The following is a 21275-nucleotide window of genomic DNA, read 5'->3' as shown; positions in this document are numbered from 1 at the left end:
TGTTGAAATGCTCGGTAAATAAGCTTAGCTTCTAACATCATTTCATAACTACCGGTAACCTTAATGACTCTGCATTGCCACCCCTTTTAGTGGTGCTTGCACCCCAGGTTAAGAACCCCTGTACTAGTGGACAGAATAATTCATACAGTCAACAACACTTCAAACATAGGAAAATTCACTTTGTCAATCTCAGTGACCAGGCCTGTGCCAATGGTTCAAAGGCTCTGATACTAGCCTGCCAGAATAAGCTCTTAAAGAAGCTTTCTTAGTTTAAGGATACCTATCCCCATAATAAATTAATCACACCTGTACAGTAATCCATTTTCATTCATTTTCATTTTTAACATTTTTAACATTTTAAATACAAACAGAGTAGCCTAACTAAGCAGATTAGGTGGTAAATATTTTGACATAGAGTATAATGTTGTTGCATTTGTGAATATTTACGATTGATATAGCAAAATTTACTGCATATTGATGGATTAGTACAAAGATGAGTCTTTTCCCTTCGGCAAATATTGGACCCAAAAAGAATGAGAAAGTGAAAATTGGTATATATGTGTCATATTTATTAGCAGATGATTGGAAGAATTATTTATTAAAAAATGTGATAGACTATAATCACTACATCTTGGTTGGTGGTGTGTGGTGAGAGTACCTGGATGACTCTTTTGGCAAGACACTTAATAACTATGTGACTAGGGTGCAGTAAACAAGAAAACCTTTTTTTCATATCAAAAGCAATTGTTTTGTTGAGTTTCTTATTTAATATGCTAGTTTTTACGATATGCCTGGTAATGATTTTGAAATAAATGTGGATTTGATAAAAAAAGGTGTGTATTTTTTCAATAGAGAATAAAGATTGGCTGGAAAACAAAAGCTTTAACTTGGATGCTGCAATTGTTTTTCGCCAAAAGCAAGAAAAAGATTCCAGAAAAAGATTATCTAAGCAACTACTTCATCATATAGGTAAACAATAAATTTAATTAAAATGTCTGTTGTTTCAAAATAAGTTTTCATACATTTGCATTGTTTTTTGCTTGAAGCTTTGAGTTGCTGACTATTAATTGAATATAACTTTCTGTTCAAACATGGTTTATTACACAAATCTATCTATTTTAAATACAATTTGCAGATACAGTAGTAAGTTTGTAAAAAAGAAAAGATGTGTATATTTTTAACAAATGCTGACTCAGCACTTGGTATATAACCATCAAACCACAATGTATCTAATCCATATGCCCATAGATGAACCAAATTTGAAACGTATCAAAGAAGAGCCAGCTGATGATTACAATGTTGACGAAGGTGACTCGAGCAGTGAAGATGATCTTGTGACTGAAAAAAAGGAAGACAATCTTGAAAGCGTTTATCAAATTACATTGGACAAGTCTTCAGATAAGAATAATTTATATTTCAGTAAGCCATACAAGGTGCAAATTCCAAGGTAAATTGATGGAAAATCTTGTTTTGTATCGCTTGAAATGTACATTGTACAACCACTGTTACATGTGAAATTCTGGTGCAGCTTTAACACATTAACAGTATTTTTATCTTCATATGTGGTTAACATGTTGATGTTATGTGAAGCCTCAATTGGTTTTTGAAACAAATGAGTTAAATTTCATAGTTGTTTTGAAGTGATGCTAACTTTCTTGATGAAATTTTGTAAAGAATTGTTTTCGCATTGAATTCATTAGAAATTTACACCAAGTATGAAGGTTGCTTGTCTACATCAGGTTCTATCGGACTGTCAGGTCGTGTATGGGTCTGTCTCCTCATCTTCAGATTGTTTTTGAGAAAGATCGTAAAAAGAAAAAAAAGTCCCCAAATGATCGCTATTATCATATTGACCCAGAGTTTTTGGATGTGAATCAGGTACCTATCGTGAAATAAAAATCTAAAATCCTATACCATACCGTCAGTAATCACAGATTATTTTTTTGCCATATTTAATGTTGCCTTTGTTGGTTATTGATTTATATCAAGTGAGTGGGAAGGCAAAGAAACCAACCTTCCCGATCCCATCCACCTTCAGGCATACCTTTAAGTGTCCTGCCAAAGACATAATTGCATTTTCTTGAGCGGTTGACTGTCAAACCGGAGCCCAGTTGAGCTTGATGCACGCTTCCACCACTCTGTTATACAGTTAACGACTCAGATTGTTTGTGAATGCATTTTAAGATGTAACAAGACAGTTCTGGTTTAATTTATTATAATTGTAGTGAAGAATAAGAAGCAATATAGTGAGAAACCAAGCGACAGCAATAAACGCTTGTTGTGTATAAACTAAAAAGATCACGTAAAAGTGTTTTTGGATCATGCTGTAGAAGATCGATGTTCTATCCTTGACAGCAAACATCCACCATTTTTACATTGATTCAACGTCAGCGGACGTTGAATCAATGTAAACATAATGGATTTTGCTGTCTGGGAATCTTATTGTGCCAAAAAGTGATGTTTTTACTTTACTTCTCAGTGCAGATAAGCGTTTTGTATATTATTTCAACTGTGTATTTTCACACATTATCATCAGTAAACATGTTTTTGCCGATGTTAGGTAGGCTAATATAACTTTGCAAAGTCTATAAAATTGGATGACTCGCATTGTAGACTAAAGCATAAATGTCAATTGTTGGGTGTTACATTTTATAATTTTACTTAAAATCTACAGGAAAACGACATATCAGACTCTATAAAAGAAAAGATAGAACGACTGAATATTGAAACAAGAGAAAATCAAAGTAACATTGATACCTGGCTTGAATTGGTTGCACTACAAGATCGTAAGTGCGGTAGATACGAAATTTTTTAAATAGATTTTTGATGGTATTCTTATCATCCTATCACCAGACACGTGACGCACCCACAAAAAGAAATCATTTAGAATGCAAATAAATTTTTAAAGTTTGTTTGATTTTGATCACTCTGTTCAAGTCTGACATCATTTTGCACAATTTTTCATGGTGATACTGTATGAATGAAAAGAAAAAGTGTTTTATTGTTGACTAATAAAGGGCGAGGATCAATTCAAGTGACGTCATCACACTTGCAGTGACGTACATCACACTTGCAAGTTGCAGACATGAACCGTTAACTGAATGTTCATTATGTCTTGTAGAGCTTCCTGGCAAAAAAATTAAATTGAAGGTTGAAAAAAAGATTGCCATCCTTGATAAAGCCATAGCAGCCAACCCCCGGGAATTTCAACTCAAATTGAAACGATTAGAACTTTTAGGTAAGGGATGTCTATACTGTGACGTTTTATTTTTATTATTTCTGGCCATTGTTAGGTCATTAAAACAGGGACTCGGGGCTGTTTGCTGGTGAATTTTTTTCTCGGAGGGAACATTTTGAATTAATGTTAAATCAAGCCCTTTTTTTTGAAAATTACTTTCCTCAAATTCATCGATTTCGAGGCATAAGCACTGCGAGTGCTTAATGTGAGCAACAGTGTAATTCATTATTTTTAACTGTTTTTATGTATGATCATCGCTTTCGCAGAGGCGTACGCAGACCTGTTGCAAAGTTTAGGAGTCCCTTACGTTTGTTGAATTATATTTGTGAAACAAACCTACATTTCGTCTTTCCAAACGTTGGTGGAGTGACCGAAAGGAAACTTTGTGTTCTTAAAAAGTCGTTTGTTTACGAATTTTAGAGAGTATCTCCGAAGATTCAGACAGGGAATGGAAAAATCTTGTATTTCAGCACCCGGAAAGTAGGCCTGCTTGGGAAGCCTACATCGCTTACACGTTGGTGAGATGAGTGTTTTTGTTGTTGGTTTGTGTAGTAAAACCATCTACAATTCCTCAATTGGAAGTTTATTTCGCTAAAACGCAGCTAGGTTTCAAACTGAAAGTAAACGCCGGTATAAAAGCAACGAAGAAAGTCGAGACAAACTTAAGGCAATGTAGCAACAAAACTATCAGCAATCAGTAACTACGTACAATGTAACTAAAAGCAATATCACGTCAGTTTGTTCAAGCAAGATTATTGCAGAAAAGTAATTTCCAGTCTCCGTAATCTACATGCTATACTTTTTAATTGGCTATCGGCAAAAGAGTTGATTATTGACCTAGATGTGCTGTGTTTTGTTTTTTATTCACTAACATATAAACTGCGCATTCAATGATGATTCAAATTATTTTTCTCTAATAATGTTTCTAATTTACGATACGCAGAAACACTCACGTTTTACTGTCAGCCGCACTTTGAAAGTATTTGAAAAGTGTTTGGAAACCCTGTCGGCGATTCGGAAGCAGACTCATCGTGCTGAAGATTTTGTGAAGCTAGTGGAAGAAGACATGATGAAGATTTTTGAAAAATTGGTTCAGTTTTTAACTCAATCTGGCAACACTGAGCGTGTTATCGTCCTTCTTTTGCTGATGCTCGAAATAAACGTACGTAGCGTCACGTGCACAGAATTAAGTGACGTCAAAGCGTTTTATGAGTCCGGCGAGCCGATTTTGGGAGAATCTGATTCGCTAGGATGGGACGAATGGTTCAAGAAACATCTCAGGGGGGGATGGGCGAGTGCTGTTGCCATGCCAACCACGCAAGGCGAGGAGGACGAAGATGTGGACTTCGATAAAACTGTCAATGAAAACTGGCTAGAAATAGAGTCAAGCGGAGGCATCAAGTGAGTAGGATTGCAGCCGTTGTTTCATTCAACTTGCTTCGCTCTCGATTTTCTATATTTTCAAAATAATTCAACTCAATTTTTTTCTTAATTATTTTGTGTTGCCATTGTGACAAAAAATGAGAGCTGAGTTGAACGTTTTTTGTTGTTGTTGTGGTTGGAACTCAATACATGCTTTCAATGCAGGATGTTGCTGCCTTGCCGTTCCAATGAGGATTGTGAAGATCCCGGTATGAAGGTAAGCAAAATCTGATTTAATGGTTGATTTCATTGTTCCACTACAGTAGCTTCCAACCTTATTGCCATGTGCCAAGAACCAGCTGATATCTTTCTCAATCTGAAGATATCGTCTTTGTTACAGTCATTATGTCCTAGCTTCTGTTATCAGCCCATATTAGCGATGTTATCCCGTCAACTTCACCGGACAACTCCGAGAGGCTGCTCAAAAGTAGAATGTGGCTCAACTTTTTTTGTTGTTGAAAAAAATGCTTGTTTTAAACCGCTCTTTCATTCTTGGATGCCCGTTGTTTAAAGCGTCTTTTGTAAAAGATTAGCCATTGTATAAATTTTAAACGAAGCGTTTATCTTTAATCCGCAGGTTTCATATGATGACGTCAAAGGTTTTCTTTTTTTGGTGAACGAAGTGAAACTAAAAGTTAGATTGTTTGAAATTTTGCTTCAAGTTGTCGGAACAAAACCAGAGGTGGGTCAACTACATAGTTCAAAATTTGTAACTGCAGACAGTGGCGCATCGGTTCGGTCTTATGACCTCATTACTTGTCTTGCTAATAAATAATAATATTTATCATCGAACTGAGAAAGTTTCTTAGGAAGCTGACTACTTTTATTTTGCATGCTTGCTGCATGGACTTCTAAATAGTAGCACCTGGACTGGAAACTAACTGGACAACATGAGGCCAAACAGTTGGTACAACAGTTGGCCAACAGTGGGCCAACAGGGTTAGTTACTTGGCTGTTGGCCCACTGTTGGTCAACTGTTGTACCAACTGTTTGGCCTCATGTTGTCCAGTTAGTTTCCAGTCCAGATGCTACTATTTAGAAGTCCATGCTTGCTGAAGCTTTGAACTACTCATGTATGAGTGGTTATCGAGATGGGCAGTTTAGCATTACCACATGTTGCTTGTATACTATTTCATCAACTGGTTTCCAGAAAGAACTACCCTTGAAGTGAGTGCTCCTGCAATCCCCAAGTGTACATCTGGCCGCTGTTTATAGGACCGGCCGTTCGCCGATTTGGTTATTATCAGACCAGTTAGACATGTTAGCAAATGCTTTATTGAATTTTTTGAAAGTCACAAACTTCATAATTCACTTTCAGAATGAATCTGTGACGTCGATTTCTCTGCTCAGTCAGCCGTGCCAACTCACTCATGCGTACCACACTATGGAACCGCTTGGCTGCGTCAAAAAACTAGGAAGCCTAATCTGCGAAGGGGGTTGCAAGAACGCTTTGCTGCCTCGTCAACCTCACCACCAGTTTCTGTGTCTGGTAGCTGAGCAGTTGACAAACAGTTGCCCGGATGTGGTTCGAAAGCATGTTGCCGCAGTCGGTTTAGGTTATTTCGTTGCTCGTTTATCTTCTTTGCGCGAGTTACAAGCTGAAAAAGCTGAAAGAAAACGGACTTACAAAGAAGCGCGAAAATTTGCCAAGAACTTGCTTCAAAAAGATCCAGTAAACTTTCTGCTCTGGACAAAATTAGCCAAAATTGAATTCTTGGCCGACAACTTCGATGAGTGCAAGAAAATAAGTTTTAACGCTCTCTGTATGTGCAAGTCACAAAATGAGTCAATGCAGCTATCTCGCACTTTTTCCGAGCTTGCTTTCCGCAAGCATGTTGACTTTGCCAGACGTGTCTTATGTGCACTTGGAGATGGCCTAAGTTTTACTACCCTTCTGCAAAACGACAAAGAAATCAGTGGAACTGTTCTGTTGCGGGCATGTCGGTCTTTGGAACGAATATGCGAAGAACTTGGCTGTTTGTATCAACAGGTATATAATTTCACAGTTTAATCGTTGCCTTATTTTTCTTTATCAATTTATTTATTTTTATCTTTATTTATTTTGGAGTAGCAGTAGTTTGGATTATTGCGCTGTTTACAAAGAAAACAATTTTTTTTCGTAACCTGCATCAAATGGCCAGCACAGCACAGTGTGATAAATTGCAACATCTTTTACCTTAACAGCAGCATGGTAAAGAAAAAATGAGCCCGCGCAACGCATCCGTGGTCGGGTCAACAACAAGACTGAATTTATGCATCAAGACCCTTTAATTCACTTTTTTGTTTATAGTTTGTTGACATAACTTTCCAAGTTCTTTTAATCATCATTTTACGTTTGTTTTTACCCACCACTTCTCGTTGCAAAGATCCAAGTATCTGTGACGGGGGAATTGAGTCCCTTCGCTGATGCTGTTTGTTGTCACATACTCTGTCTCCATCTCACCTCACCTGAAACTGTGTCCAGCATCATTGAAAGTTATATTAAAATTATGAGAAGAGAAAAGAGTAACGGTAAGTGAAATTGTATTCATCTATTTTTATCTTTCTATTCATCGAATGATGTGAGGTGTCAAGTTGACTGCATATAACTTTACAACTAGTTATTCGTTCGATCTCTCCCCTGGCGTGTTAAACACATGAATGATACTTGATCTTACCCTGTTCTTGCAATGGAATCTCTATCTCCCCAACCCGTGCAATGTAAAAAAGTTAGTTTAGTTGTTCCATGTAATATCACTGCCCAAAGTAAAACGATTCCGATTTAAATTAGCCAGCATAATGGTGAGACGTGTCAACTTGCAGCTGAGGCCTTTCATCAGCGATGAAAATAATTTCTAACCTAACAAGTCTTGTTTTCTTGCAGCACATTGGCAAGCATTTGGTTTATTGTGACTATAACTTTTACAGGTAACCCCCAAGCGCTTCGAGACTTACATCACATTCATGAATTGAAAATTCGTCTTATCAATCCTGATTACCAGCACTGCAGTGATTATCGCAATGCGCTCCTTTGCGCATTGAATGACATTCCAGACAGTCCTCATTTCGCAATCAAGCTGTGCCAAGTACGTAGTCATTTGTGTTATTTTCATTTTGGATTTAGCACTGCAAAAGTTTTCCAACTACTCTTTCGAATCTTAGATTAGCCTGCAGCGGCGTAGAAAATGAGTTTTTTTAAAGTTGAATTTAGATATGATTATAGTAATAAAGTGTAAGACGCAATTTTATAGCGGGTATCTGACTCCATTACCCTTAACTAGAAAAGAGCAAATCATCTTTGTCGTAATGTTTTCACGTCAAATGCTGTGTTGGTGTTGAAATGGCTACAACTACGTTGGCTGCAGAGCTTTTTGCTGAAACTATTAAGTTCTGATCATGCTTTTCTCGTCACGTAACGGCGAAGTCGATGTTCTCCCGTGTACCGGATCTCAGCATATAATAAACTTGACGTGGAAGTGGTTAAACTTTTTGGCAATATTTGTGTTTTCAGATTGAAGTCGGTTCTTCACTGACCAGCGTGGCTCGTAGATTGTTCTCATCGACAGCCGGTCAAATTCCAGCTTTCTTTGCTGTGTATTTTGAATTGCTTCGACTACGAAACTCAACTCTGACAAACCTAACCCCAGTCACACCCAGGATATTACATGTTTTAGAACGTTCTGTCTCTTCAAGAAGCAGTGACATTTTACTGTGGAGAATTTTTGCTGCAATGTCCAAAAATCCTCACAATGTTTTGCTGCGTGCAACCGCTAGCTGCCCTTGGTCTAAATCTCTGGCTTGCGACAGAATTCGAATTAACAGCGAAAACATTGACGATATTGTCGCCTTTATGCAAGACAAAGGCATACGCGTCAGAACACCAGTTGAAGAAGTTCGATTATTGTTAGCCGAGTAAGATTGTACTGATATCTCCTTATTTATGGGCTACTAGTTTTATGCACTGTCCTTTCATTGTTGGAAAAGCTTTCACGAGAAATAAAGTATTTTATCATATCTGCCTGACAATGTGGAAATACAGTGTTTGGTTCAGTTAACTGACTTGCTGAAGATTATTATCAAAGCCTACGAAACACTTTTTATAATCTTGTAGATGACGAAACGAAATCCTGAACTAGCAAAACATGTGAAGTTTTATTTTATCGTATTGAGCAGGTTGATTATAGGCTCTTGCTTGAGTTTTAACTTTTTGCGGAACACTGAAGGTCATCCACGTGTAGGCTTTTTGCTCTTAGGCTACAATAATCAAGATTACAAGCTCCTACTCAAGAAATTAAGATGTACTCATCCTGTCTACCCAGTTTAGTTCATTTTGACGGGTGTCAGAAGGCGACATTTTCCCGTCGTGAGGTTTATCTTTTGTTCGAGAGTGGTTCCTCTTCTGTTTTTAAAAAATGTAAATTCTTTTGGCTTTGTAGGCTACGTTACGAATACTTTTCAATTCCCTGCCTTATTTTATAATGTAGTGCTTTTTCAACAATAACATCATGGTGGGATTTATGAAAGCGAAAATGTTACACAGTCAAGCCGTTTCCAAAATACGGAAGCGTGATCTAAATTCCGTGAGAGCAGAATTTAGATTTTGAATTCGCACAGTTGCAATTCTCATGAGTTTCGACCGAATGTTCTAATAGGCTAGTTGGAAACATGTTACACACGGACCATCAATTGAAGGCTATTCTCGTGGAAGTTGATCTCCATGATGGAGGTGGCTTGGCTCCTATATTTATCGACCGGCAGGCTACTTTGGGATGTATTTTTAATAATTAATTGGCCCACGTGCCTTTTTACCATCACCTGGATAAAAGTAAATTTCCAGAAATGCAAAAGTTTGCAAAAAAAGTGTTGAGTTTGTATAATATTTGTAAAGCAGACGCTTTAGGATATGAATTTGAACCGCTCAAGATCAAAACTGAGCGACTCCCACCTGTGTGATATTCTACGCTTGTCTATCACTGATCTCGAACAAACTTGATCTGGGTACAGAAATCAAAACGTTAGTTTCACATTAACACAGCTGTGTTTTACAAAGTTTCTGGATGTGTTAATTTCTGATGGAAAAGCATATAACTTATACCACGTGATATGTAGGGCTTGGAAGGCGGGGCAAAACGGACATTTGCTTATTTGAAAAAATTACAAATAAAATTAACACAGTTTTCTCTATCTTTTAAAACTACTTGACTGAACATTCCACACAAAAAATTAAAAAGTTTTGTGCCACACTCGGCGGCCAAGAGGTCGAAATAGCTTTCTTAGTAGGCTACGGTAGGCTTGTTTATTGTTATAAAAACTTGTCTTCTAAAATGTGACGATACTTAACTTAGGTGTTTTTTGAAAATTTCTGCTTCTCTTTTAGTTTTGAAGATAGGATCACTTTCCTCCAAAAAATGAGCTCTTTGCATATTTTAGTTTTGGTTATATAGACTTTCTTAGGTAGCTTGTTTGGGGCAAAACAGGTTGGTTGGAACAAAAGGAAGATCGATATCACTTGTAACACAGTCTAAAAGAAGCAATGTTTTTTGGCGTGAAAATGGTTTTCAAGCGGATAGCTAGTTTGTTTTGGAGAACTGAAATTGCAAAGATGCATTTGTCAGGCATTGCTTGAGAGTTAGTTTGATTCTATTTAAATAAGACTACTGAAGAAGCTGGCTTTATGGCGGCGAAAGCTTTATTTAAAATAAATAAGTTTACTGTTTACCAAACCTGGCTGTTTTTGTTATAGATAGTCATTCTAACAAGTTCACAAAAGTTTGCTTGACCCTTGACAAACTAATTAACAAAATGAAATACAAAGCAGAGTGGTTTTATACTATGTCCGTTTTGCCCCATGCCCGGAGCAGGAAAGACACCCACAATAAATTAAGTTTTATACACTGGGCAGTTGTTGTCAAGTGACATGTTAATTCAAACAACGCTATAAGTCCATGATATTTAAATAGCTTGCTCAAATAGAGCACTTTGAAGTTGGCATGTCCGTTTTGTCCTGCTTTCCCCTATGCAACAAAATACTTAAATCTACAAACCGCTTTGTTGTACGAAAATGACATTAAATAATACAATATTGCTATACAGTATATGCATTTTTCTTTATGCAAAACAACAGTGTCAGGCCGTTGGCCGCAGACACTTTCGCATTATCAAATCTGGTCCGCCTTAGAAAAAGTTTGGACAAACCTTCTCGTTGGTTTTGAATCATCATCCTCGGACTGACAAAACCTTGATAGGTTATTCCTGGTAGTTTCGCATACTTGTAGAGGCTCTTGACGCAGGGCCGGTTACCGAGATTGGCAGAGTGAAGTTTTCCGATTGTTGAAGTGTTGTTGCCAGGGAATTACTCCATTGCCGCTGAATGGAGAGCAGTCCTGAAATGCATTGCTCAAGCGCACACCCTGAGAGTCGAACCAGCGCCGCGTGATCTTGAGCCAGGCGCGCAACCACTGAGCTAACGGGACGGACTGCTCCAAGTAGCCTTTTTGATTTTTACAAATTGTGCTATAATTGAATCAAGAAAATTGAAAGCTTTCGACTCATACAGTATTTTGAGCTTGTCTCTCAGAACTCAATAAAAGGGCTGTTAGCGATTTGTGATGGTTAAAACTAAACTGTCACAAGAATGATAAGTAGGTAAAAAATCACAGGTTTAATTTACTATTTGATTTATTAACATCATAAGTTCAACAACACGTACAGAAGAACAAACGAAACCAGGCTATCAAGTTGCTCTGGCCACAACTAGCTAAAGGGTTCAACTTACGTTCAAATAAACGTAAAAGTATCTTCGGAGTTCTGAAGCTGTTATCGGTGAAATTGCCATGTAATATTAGTCTACCAATGTTATCGGTAACAAATGTGTAAAAAATTGAAAAGTTTTGCAACAATCAATTTGATGAGCGAAATGAAACATAAAAAAGTGTAAAAATCAGTTGGACTAGCACTTTCTGAACTGCCTTGGGTTGACAATGTATCAAAAGTTTCCAGAACTCGTACTAACGTCGGTTAAACGTAAAGTACGATCTTTTTATCCTAAAGCAGCACCGATTCCGCAAGATACTTTGTCCTTCTTTATATTATAAGAACCAAACAATTGCAGAGTTATTGGCAGGGGCATGAGCTTTTTCTCTAAACAACTTGCTATCGTCCATTCTGAAGTCATGAGCCCTAAAAAGTACAAATATGTTGTATAATAATTTTCTTTGCGGTTGTAAAACAGTTATTACTGGTGTCAAAAATAGATTAAAAATAATTGGTATGGAAACACTTCTGACAGTGTTTCGGTGAAAACTTGGGAGGCTGGTTATTTTTGTTTTCAACCGAAGAGTTGTGACCAAAGTGGTAAGCATCGGGAGGCCGTGGATTCGATTACAACGTTTAGAACAACACAGGCCTCTGCTTAGAAACTCAAAATAACCACGATCATCCTTTGACAGATTTGGCGCCAAGCATCAATCCTTTTCAGTGGTGCTCGCTGAGCAGCAAATTACCGAAACATACTTGACTGCGGGCAACAGAAACCTTATTGAGTGTCAATGAGAATTTCAACCAATTAAAGTGGGACACTCGATTACCAATTTCGTGATTTGGAGCCAGTGATTTTTGCAGTCAAGCCCGAGTTATTTTTGTTGGTTTGAATTAGTATAAAAATAACACATAGATCCGGCACGGTATTTCTGTTGTGTCAATTCTTTACGAATTCAATTAATGGTTTTCAATGGTGGTAAAAAATTTCAGTTTTCTTGTCTGCAATCTGCGTTTAAGTTGTTTCAGACGTTAAACTATAAAGGCTTATTTCTCCAGTATCATTACTGATATGGAAATCATTCACTGTCGGGTGCCACACGGCCAATCTTAAGTTAAAGCTATCACGCAGTTGGCATCACGTGTTGCTTTCACACATTTGTGAGCCTTATGAAAACGCACTTCACCTTACCTCGGAATAGTAAGTTCATTTTTGGTAAGTCGAACTGATAAGCAAGTGAAGTAACGCTCTCCATGCTTCTAAGAGACGCTTCTAGCTCCACTCCGACTTGGACATTTTCGTTCGCCTTCCTGTAAAAGCTGGCATGGATTCCACCCATGCCAAGGGTGCCGGCAAACTGCCAGTCTTTAGCTACAAAGAACATGAAATTATTATTTAGACCACAACGTGGCAATAAAAGTAAAAAAAAGTTCGTTGGCTGATTGGCCTTGCATGTCGATTGCGTAGTAAAAGCACCGCAACGACAACACGTGACTGCAATCATGTTGATCAGACCCAAATTGTTGGCCTGCCATTATCGAAGCAGCTGACTGCTTCCAGTTGAGATACATTTTCAACTATATTTTAAGCTATTGCATGTTGTCACAATGAATGTGAAGAGAAACGATAGAATGATAGTTAATAAATATTGCAATTCGTATGAAAAAATGAACATTCTTACCCTTTGTAATAAATACCACGATATTTTGATATATCTTAACCCAGCCGAATTTTGAGGAAAACGACAAGTTCAGTAAAACTAAAGAAATCACACAATCAACATTAATTCTGTGCAACTTACTGCTATATTTTCCTGCCAATGAAACAACAGCTTGTTGGCGTGCGGGCCCTCTCTGATAGAGCAACTCTGTGCCAATGGCAAGCTTCGGAGTAATCGCTTGCAAGTAATGTACTATCAGCATTCCTGAACAATGAAATTAAAAGATTTATGCGTTGTCACTTTACAAAGGAATAACGGCAGCCAGTTTGCAATCTGTTCAGTATCATTAACTTTGTTGACATCAATCAGTTGGTCTATTTTTTCACAACAGAGTTATATACAGACATGTCCTGCTTTGTGCTGAAGGCAGTGATGGATGAGTCGTAGTCTGGGGTCGATATGACATGGTCTTGTAAGTAATAGAGCCCATCCCATCATGTGACTAATTTACCATTGCACAATTAGTGCGGCTGGCCCACTGTCAGGCCGAGTGCCAACATGACGATTGTGGTTACTACATATTTTAATTTATAGACATTGCAAGGTGGAGAAAACATTTTTCATTGGAATGATAGGTTAGCCGAAAAAAGTTCAACTAAATATTGTATCGCTAACAATTGCAATCATGAGTGCCTTTAATCGACCGTGCCTCTCGGCTCTTATATTGGTGTGCTGACACTGTCTGCTTTGTAAAGCGTTGAAAGCAAGGCAAATCTGCGATAGATAGAGCGCTATACAAAACACACACACCATATTATTATTACCTGAGCCGTTAAGAACATTAGGATCAGCAGTCACAAAAGAAATGGTGGAATCACTTAATGAAATATCAGCTCCGAATTGCATAGATTGAAGTTTAGATTGAGCTGTCTGTGAACAAATAAATATAAACAACCTTGAAGAAAATTGAGCTTTAAAAAGTTGAAAGGGTCAAAATTATTTGGGAAGGGTGGAATTACCTGGGCAATGCATTTCACTTTCATGAAGTCAGTTAATTGATGGATGAACTGTGCTTGAAGTTCACCGCTCTGGCTCATTTCTCCAACCATGACCGGGTAAGCCTAAATGCAGGTGCAATTAATAAATACAGATACTAATAAATACAATAAATAAATACAGGTGCAGCAAACTTACTACTAATGTAGGTTCACTTTTCTACTTCCTTACAAGCCAATTTTTCACACTTGTTTTAATGTTTAACGCACACATCAAATCAAAACAATTTCATTTACCTACTGCAAATCACAAAAAAAGAAAAAAGTATCTCAAATAATCATCTATGTGGTATGGTGCAGGTAAGTCAAGTGTGTTGAAAAATAGAACAAATTAAGCTAATAAGTTGTACAGTAACTATTCAGCGCCTCGTATAAGTCAGTTGGTTAAGCGCCTGACTTTATAAAAAGGAAACTTCAAGATCAAGCGGCGTTGGTTCGACTCTCAGGGTGTGCGCTTGAGGAAGGCATTTCAAGGACCGGAATGGCCCGTTTCGGTGAGTCCGATTCGGAGAGTGCCCTATTCGGAGATTTTTTGAAATTTTTTTTGAAAATTATCGGGTACCGTAGCCTAATTATCATTGCAGCTTTTACATCGTTTTAACGTCGCTAAACGTTGAAATCGTGCAGAAAAACTAGAAATAAAATGTTTGAACAATTAAATGAAAATTCGTCGGTATCGTAACGTAATTATCATTGCCGCTTGACATCGTTTTAACGTCGCTAAACGTTGAAATCGTGCAGAAAAAAACAGTCGAAGCTTTAGATGAGTGGGGTTTAGACCTAATCATTGAGATCTTAAGACTGAAAAGCGAATTAAATTTATTTTTGAACTATTAATGTTTGCTCAGATAAGATTGACATGTATCCTGCGTCGCCTTCTGCATGCAAACTTAGAATATATTACTTATTAGAATCCTCACGTATTACAAAATTCTAAATCCAACGACGCCTTCTGTTTATTTACAGTAGAGAATTTTGTATTTTATTCCACAATATCGTTTCTTTTATAGTTGAAATTCTCGAAGCTTTAGATGAGTGGGGTTTAGACCTAACCACTGAGATCTTAAATCATATTTATGACACCGGAAAGACCCTAGTGATATGGTACGTTCCATATTCATAACTTTACCAAAGAAAACCGGAGCAACAGAATGCTCACTTCATATCTTAAATATCTTTGCAATGTTGACGTGTATTGTTTTTGATATGATGGTCACAAATAAAAACAATTCAACTGAACTGACATGACGAATTTTCATTTAATTGTTCAAACATTTTATTATATTTCTATTTTTTTCTGCACGATTTGAACGTTTAGCGACGTTAAAACGATGTAAAAGCGGCAATGATAATTAGGCTACGGTTCCCGATCATTTTCAAAAAAAATTTCAAAAAATCTCCGAATAGGGAACTCTCCGAATCGGATTCACCGAACAGTAGCAGACCCTTCAAGGACAGCTCTTCATTCAGAGGCATCTGGTGGATGGAATAATTAACTTTGTCAATTTCAATGAGTGGGCCTGCGTCACTTTGCGTCAGTGGCTGAATGCCTCTGGAAGTATACGAAACTCTTAAGATCAAGCTCTCATAGTAAGCTTTCTGAGTACAAAGATAAAGTTTCTTACAATTAACCAGAATAGAACTATTCAAATAATAATAATATATTATATACCTCTGTCGGACTAGGTTGCTTTGACCCAACAAATGTAGAGCCAAATCTATACGATGACTTGTCATTGTTTAAGCTGACAGTATGTTGAACCTGAAACAATGAATACTTATAAAAAGTAGGTTGTAATAGTGGACAAGTGAAAAACTGTGCAATTGCAGCGTTGCAAGATGAAAGTAGGTGGTTGATACTTTCAACTAGATCAAGGTAACATATTTCTTTTGCGATGATGCATTGATGTAAAAACAGTGGAGTGATGGCAAGGTTCTAGTATCAATAACGTTTCTAAGATTTTGTATGAGGTGATTGGTCTCCCTAACCTATTGCAAACATGCCACAAAGTTCCAACACAGGGTCCACCACATTAGAGTGAGATTTTGCAGGACATACCAGCTAAATCGATACAGTAGTTGGAAAGTGTAAAAAATAGAGAAACAACAAACAAATGAATACAACACGTTTGCTTCAACACAAAATTACAAAACATTAAAGCTCAAGCACGAAAAGGGCCGTTAAAATAAGATAACTGGTTTTCATTACAATGTGGCTAAATTCAAGGGATAGGATTGGGTCAATTTCAAAAAAGTATAGGCTGATTCAGAGAGCAAGTCTTTTAGGCGCTGACAGTTAGGTGCTGGTCTAATAGGCGCGCACACTGTGGCGTCTGGATATTTAGGTGCGGAGCACTGTGGCGCCCGGTCATTTAGGTGCTATTCCTAGTAAAGTCTGTAGATTGTATCAGCTTGGCAGCTTGCCAGAAAATTATATCATGGCTTCAGTGAGTGAAGCTGCTTAAACCGGGAATGCTTTTCACACAAAATGTTATATTGAACAGAAAAATATATTGTTGTTTTATTGATTTATTATTGTTTTATTTGTTGTTAGTCCAGGTTTGCGTTGATGAAAGCGTTATCAATAAATTATTCAAGCTTCCGAACATTATTGAGTTCATTTTTAGTTAACTCTTTCGCGGCCACGGACGTATATATACACGTCTTGGGATTTTTGCCATGATGACCAAGGAAGTATCCCTACGTCCAAGGTTAAAAGGTAGCCTATTTCAAGCAAAAAAAATGAAAATGATGGCAGATCCATAATCTTTGCCTGTCCTTTTTTGGCTAATTAAAAAAAATATTTTGGCGGTGCAGTTATCAGATGAGGACTTCTTAAAAATGGGGACACAGTGGATTTTTTTTTCTTTCACTCATTGGAATTGGCAGTCAAAACTGGCTAGGCAACCCCTTACTTTGGAATTTCTCGATCAAAAAGACTGTAGGCTAAATTACGTAAACTTTTTGCTTAAAATTTTCCAAATTTCTCCATAATCATTCTGCTGTACCTCCTAAAGCATTGCGCGCAGAAACGAAGTAAAATTTTTCTTATGTGCAGAATTGTTTTGGCATTCGATTAAACTACATATATTTTCATATTATTGTATCATGCTTGGGTTAGTAAAGATTATAATGAAGTACACTTTTCTGCCAGTTTTTAATTTTTTAAGAAATTAGAAAAAATACCTTTTGGAAAGTTGCTAGTTGTACATAGAATGTTTTAAATTTTATTGCAAAGCTTTGCATCTTCGGATAGCTGAAGATGTATGCTTTCATTTGATGTCAAGATTGTGCGTCTACGTCGATCACATGACATGTTTTTACGGCGTAAATACAACAGATTTGTGTGAAAAATGTCTGGTTATTTAGATTAAATATAAATTACTTCTGTTCTGGATGGATTGGCTATGTGACGAGAACGCGTAAGACGCTCTACTACTGTTCACATGAATACATTTCTACAGGGCATATAGGCTACACCTTGGCTACAAGTTGCAAGCATAATGGTGAGACTTTGCTCGTTATTAAACCTAGTCCGGGTTTTGACGGAAAACTAAGTTACTCTTCACTCAAGCCTACCGCCCGCTTGAATACAGCCTACGGTACATTTTTTACTGATGTTTAGTGTAGTTATTATTTGACCTAACTAAAAGTGAACTTATATATACATGTTCGGAAACTTGAATAATTCATTGATAAAGCTTTCGTCGGCGCAAACCTGGACTAACAACAAATAAATGCTGAACACCCGCATTAAAAAAACAACATATTTTTCTGTTCAATACAACATTTTATGTGAAAATCATTGCCGGTTTAAGCAGCTTCACTCACCGAAGCCATGACATATTTTTCTGTTCAATATAACATTTTGCGTGAAAAGCATTCCCGGTTTAAGCAGCTTCACCCATATATTTTTTCTGTTGAATATAACATTTTGTGTTCAGTTCAGTTTGTTTTTATTTCTGACCATCACAAAAACAATATATGACAAACATAGCAGAGGTCTAGAAAAAGGTAGAAGCGACAAAACGCGGACGTTAAAACGTGCATGATACCAAAGCAGGACAATCAGTTTGAAATATGGCACGGTCGCAACACCTTAATAACTTTTAAGCAACTTCACTCACTGAAGCCATGACCAACAACGCACACGCATTAACACAACAATATATTTTCCTGTTCAATATAATATTTTGTGTGAAAAGCATTGCCCTACGCCCCTACCTGCCAAGCTGATACAATCTACAGACTTTACTAGGAATAGCACCTAAATGAACGGGTGCCACAGTGCTCCGCACCTAAATATCCAGACGCCACAGTGTGCGCGCCTATTAGACCAGCGCCTAACTGTCAGCGCCTAAAAGACGTGGACCCCTGATTCATTTATCATGTTTTACTATGATTCTACCCAAAGTCGTTATATAAGGAAAACAATATAATAATTACAAAAAAATGGACAAACTTAAATGTTTTTCCTCAGTTAACCGATTTAGATTCTTCAACAATTTAAGGACCAATGGTAAATAGTAGCCTAAGCAATCTAAAGTTATAACTTGTATCATGCCAATAAAATTAACAACAACAATGTACAGTACTTGAAAATGTGAACTAAGACCTTTATTGACCATAAATCTCAGGCCTTCGAAAGGGATCAAAGTTATATCTGAAATGTAAAGAATAATTTACAGTACAAACAAGTGGCAATATAAGACAAACAATACATGTCATGGATGTGCTAAGTAATATAATGATGCAGTTGGATTTAGTATGAAAAAAATGGGCAAAAAACTTGACAAACAAGCTAATCAGCATCGAGCTAAATTCCCCGGCAAAGGTTCAACCCTCACTTGTAGTTTTTACAGCCACTTTGACACCACGTGATTTTGGATGTAGTACAATAAGGTTAAAGTATTATATGACAAATTGAGGGAGGTGTCCGAGTTATCCTACAGCAGTAAATAGGATGGTGAAACGTCATACAGTATTTGAAAGGAAATGATGAAAAAACAGCAAGAAATGGAATTACATGATATTTGAACAACATCCAAACAAAGGCGACCCTTAGTTTTTCCAAAGTTGCATCAATTTTTAGCAAGTTAAATGTATCCACTGCATTTGCATTTGATACTAGATACTATATGCAGTGAAGTTTATTTCTGCAAAATTGCCTTTTTGAGGTGACCAACTGGCTGGTGGCCATGTACGTATTCTGTCAAAAATAACTTGTTTCTAATGAGCGTTTTGGTTACCTACTCAAACAGTGAATTTATACACTGCAGTTTACTGAGCAGTACCTGAAGTATATATGCTGAAGTATATAAAGATTTTATTTTTATTGCAACAAAATTACCTTTGCATGGCTTGTGCAGCTCCTCAAATGTGCCCAGTCCAGCAGCTTTAACAAGTTTTGGAATAATCTGTGGTGCTGCAGAAGCAGCTGGTTGGGAAGGTGGGATAACTGGAGATACTGGGGGCGGGGAGACTAAAACACATTAAAGGGACAATTTATATATAATGATTAACTGATTCACAGGCGAAGTAAATCCCAAACTTTGTAAATTTATAAAACATCAATTGACTACCGATACCGTACATTACTTTTGCACAGAAATTATGCAATGCATGAAAGATTACCATGGGGCAACTTTTATACAGTCAAGCATTAGGAAAACATTTACAGAGTGTACTGTCAATCAACATATTTGCTGTTCGGTTTTAGGAAGAAGTTAGTTGTCCCATTTTGAACAACATATCATAAGTATCTAATTCTAAAGTATGGTACAAGTATTTTAAATATATTTTTATGTTGTTTACTTTCTAGTCACTGGTCACAGTATGACGATCATGATTATAAAGCATAACCAATGTGTTTGATACTTACTTTTAGTGGAATCTATCACTTCCTTAGGTGATTCTTTGGGTGAAGATGACCCCCAGCCCCATGTTGCTGCATGTGCATTTCCCATTATATGTTTTAACACTATTGCCTAGCGCTTGAAAGAACTCAAGCAGTATAAAAATCTAACATCAAACAAATGTGGTTAAAATACTGTAGTTTGGTGAATGGTGCCCTAATTATTCTAATTGAAAAGGCTGTGGCTATATTTACACTATATGATATAGTGTAATAATAGCCTCAATAGTGTTACCAGATAAGGAATTTTGCCCTAATTTGAGAAAAGTTTAAAGCTGTTGAAAACAAAACTTGTATTTTGGAATTTTTTTTAACCCTGGGCAAATATCAAAACCCTAATCTTATTCCTAACTCTAATCCTTCCTAACTTTAATCCTAACTCTGGCAACACCCATTGGCGTAATTTTTTTTAAAAATTTGTTGAAATTAGGGGTGCTCTAAGTTATCTTACGAAAATTGTCAATATAGGCTAATCAATTGAAAACCTGACCGATGGAAAATGTTAAAACAAATGACTCAATCTAATAGTAAATTCAACCATGTTTAGCCTACGTCATGAAACGTCGAATCAACATAAAAGATAATTTTGTCGTATGTGTAATCGAATAGACTGCAACGGTGTGTCAAACGATCAGATAGAAATGAAAACAAGTATTACATGCGAGGCGAAAGTGATCTTACATTGAATATTGAAATATATTCGACTTTAATTTGTTCACGTCTGCCTTATAATGCGGCTTGCTATAAATTAATCACATCCAAATTTGTTTCTGCGGGTCGTTGTCTTGGAAACAAACTCCGTGACAAGTTCTTCCATGTTTAATTTCTCCGCCAATTCGCGATAACTACCTATAGGCTATAACGGCCAAATTGTTCAGTCGTTGTTGCGTTTGAGTGCTGCGAAGGTAGGTCTTCAAGCGTCGTAATAACGAAAAGGAACGTTCGGCTTCACAGGAAGAAGTCGGCATAACAATGTAAGTTACCAAAGCTGCATATATATTTGGCATTATATCGACCATTGACGGCTGTGCAATGAATTTCTGACGTAGCGTATTCACTGTCACAACATCACCGTCACGTTTGCAACAAGCGAACCACTGTTTGCGTTCACGCAGCAAATCCTTGCGTTCCCAATCACCATCATAAAATTGGCTTACTTTCGTAACATCGGCTTCTTTCATTGTGGGATTCTCTAGCAGCTCTCGTAGCAAGTCTGCCATTCGGTATGATGAAGAAGGGAAACGGCTAAC

The 21275-nt window shown here is 37.1% G+C and overlaps 2 protein-coding genes across 2 annotated transcripts; one reads left to right on the top strand and one right to left on the bottom strand.

Moving 5' to 3' along the window:
- The first annotated feature begins 390 nt into the window (after positions 1-390).
- On the top strand, positions 391-8667 carry LOC145774339 (nuclear exosome regulator NRDE2-like). The gene is made up of 14 exons (XM_082585566.1): positions 391-551; positions 853-969; positions 1249-1447; positions 1740-1878; positions 2675-2786; positions 3122-3238; positions 3659-3756; positions 4182-4639; positions 4826-4877; positions 5238-5342; positions 5979-6650; positions 7027-7171; positions 7568-7725; positions 8151-8667. Exons 1-14 carry the CDS (start codon positions 494-496, stop codon positions 8553-8555), a joined length of 2835 nt encoding a protein of 944 aa, XP_082441692.1. The 5' UTR covers positions 391-493; the 3' UTR covers positions 8556-8667.
- Positions 8668-11305: 2638 nt separating this feature from the next.
- Positions 11306-20133, bottom strand: LOC145774472 (mitochondrial import receptor subunit TOM40 homolog). Its single transcript, XM_082585728.1, has 9 exons — positions 19993-20133; positions 19462-19593; positions 18707-18774; positions 15784-15873; positions 14076-14177; positions 13881-13986; positions 13198-13320; positions 12588-12767; positions 11306-11818 (listed from the first exon to the last, which is right to left on the bottom strand). Exons 1-9 carry the CDS (start codon positions 20075-20077, stop codon positions 11679-11681), a joined length of 1026 nt encoding a protein of 341 aa, XP_082441854.1. The 5' UTR covers positions 20078-20133; the 3' UTR covers positions 11306-11678.
- Positions 20134-21275: the final 1142 nt, after the last annotated feature.

Source organism: Aplidium turbinatum, chromosome 7 (genome assembly GCF_918807975.1).
Source record: "Aplidium turbinatum chromosome 7, kaAplTurb1.1, whole genome shotgun sequence".
NCBI classification, from domain to species: domain Eukaryota; kingdom Metazoa; phylum Chordata; class Ascidiacea; order Aplousobranchia; family Polyclinidae; genus Aplidium; species Aplidium turbinatum.
This window is presented reverse-complemented; position numbering and strand designations above follow the sequence as displayed.

Bases quoted from the DNA above. Each gene is read 5' to 3' on its own strand.
- LOC145774472 (XM_082585728.1), bottom strand. From the start codon at position 20,077: ATGGGAAATGCACATGCAGCAACATGGGGCTGGGGGTCATCTTCACCC. The intron at 15,874-18,706 runs GTACTGTACATT...TCATTGTTTCAG, and splicing joins GTCTTAGTTCACATTTTCAA to GTTCAACATACTGTCAGCTT. The intron at 14,178-15,783 runs GTATATAATATA...ACCTGCATTTAG, and splicing joins AGCAACCTAGTCCGACAGAG to GCTTACCCGGTCATGGTTGG.
- LOC145774339 (XM_082585566.1), top strand. From the start codon at position 494: ATGAGTCTTTTCCCTTCGGCAAATATTGGACCCAAAAAGAATGAGAAA. The intron at 1,448-1,739 runs GTAAATTGATGG...TGTCTACATCAG, and splicing joins TACAAGGTGCAAATTCCAAG to GTTCTATCGGACTGTCAGGT. The intron at 4,640-4,825 runs GTGAGTAGGATT...CTTTCAATGCAG, and splicing joins GAGTCAAGCGGAGGCATCAA to GATGTTGCTGCCTTGCCGTT.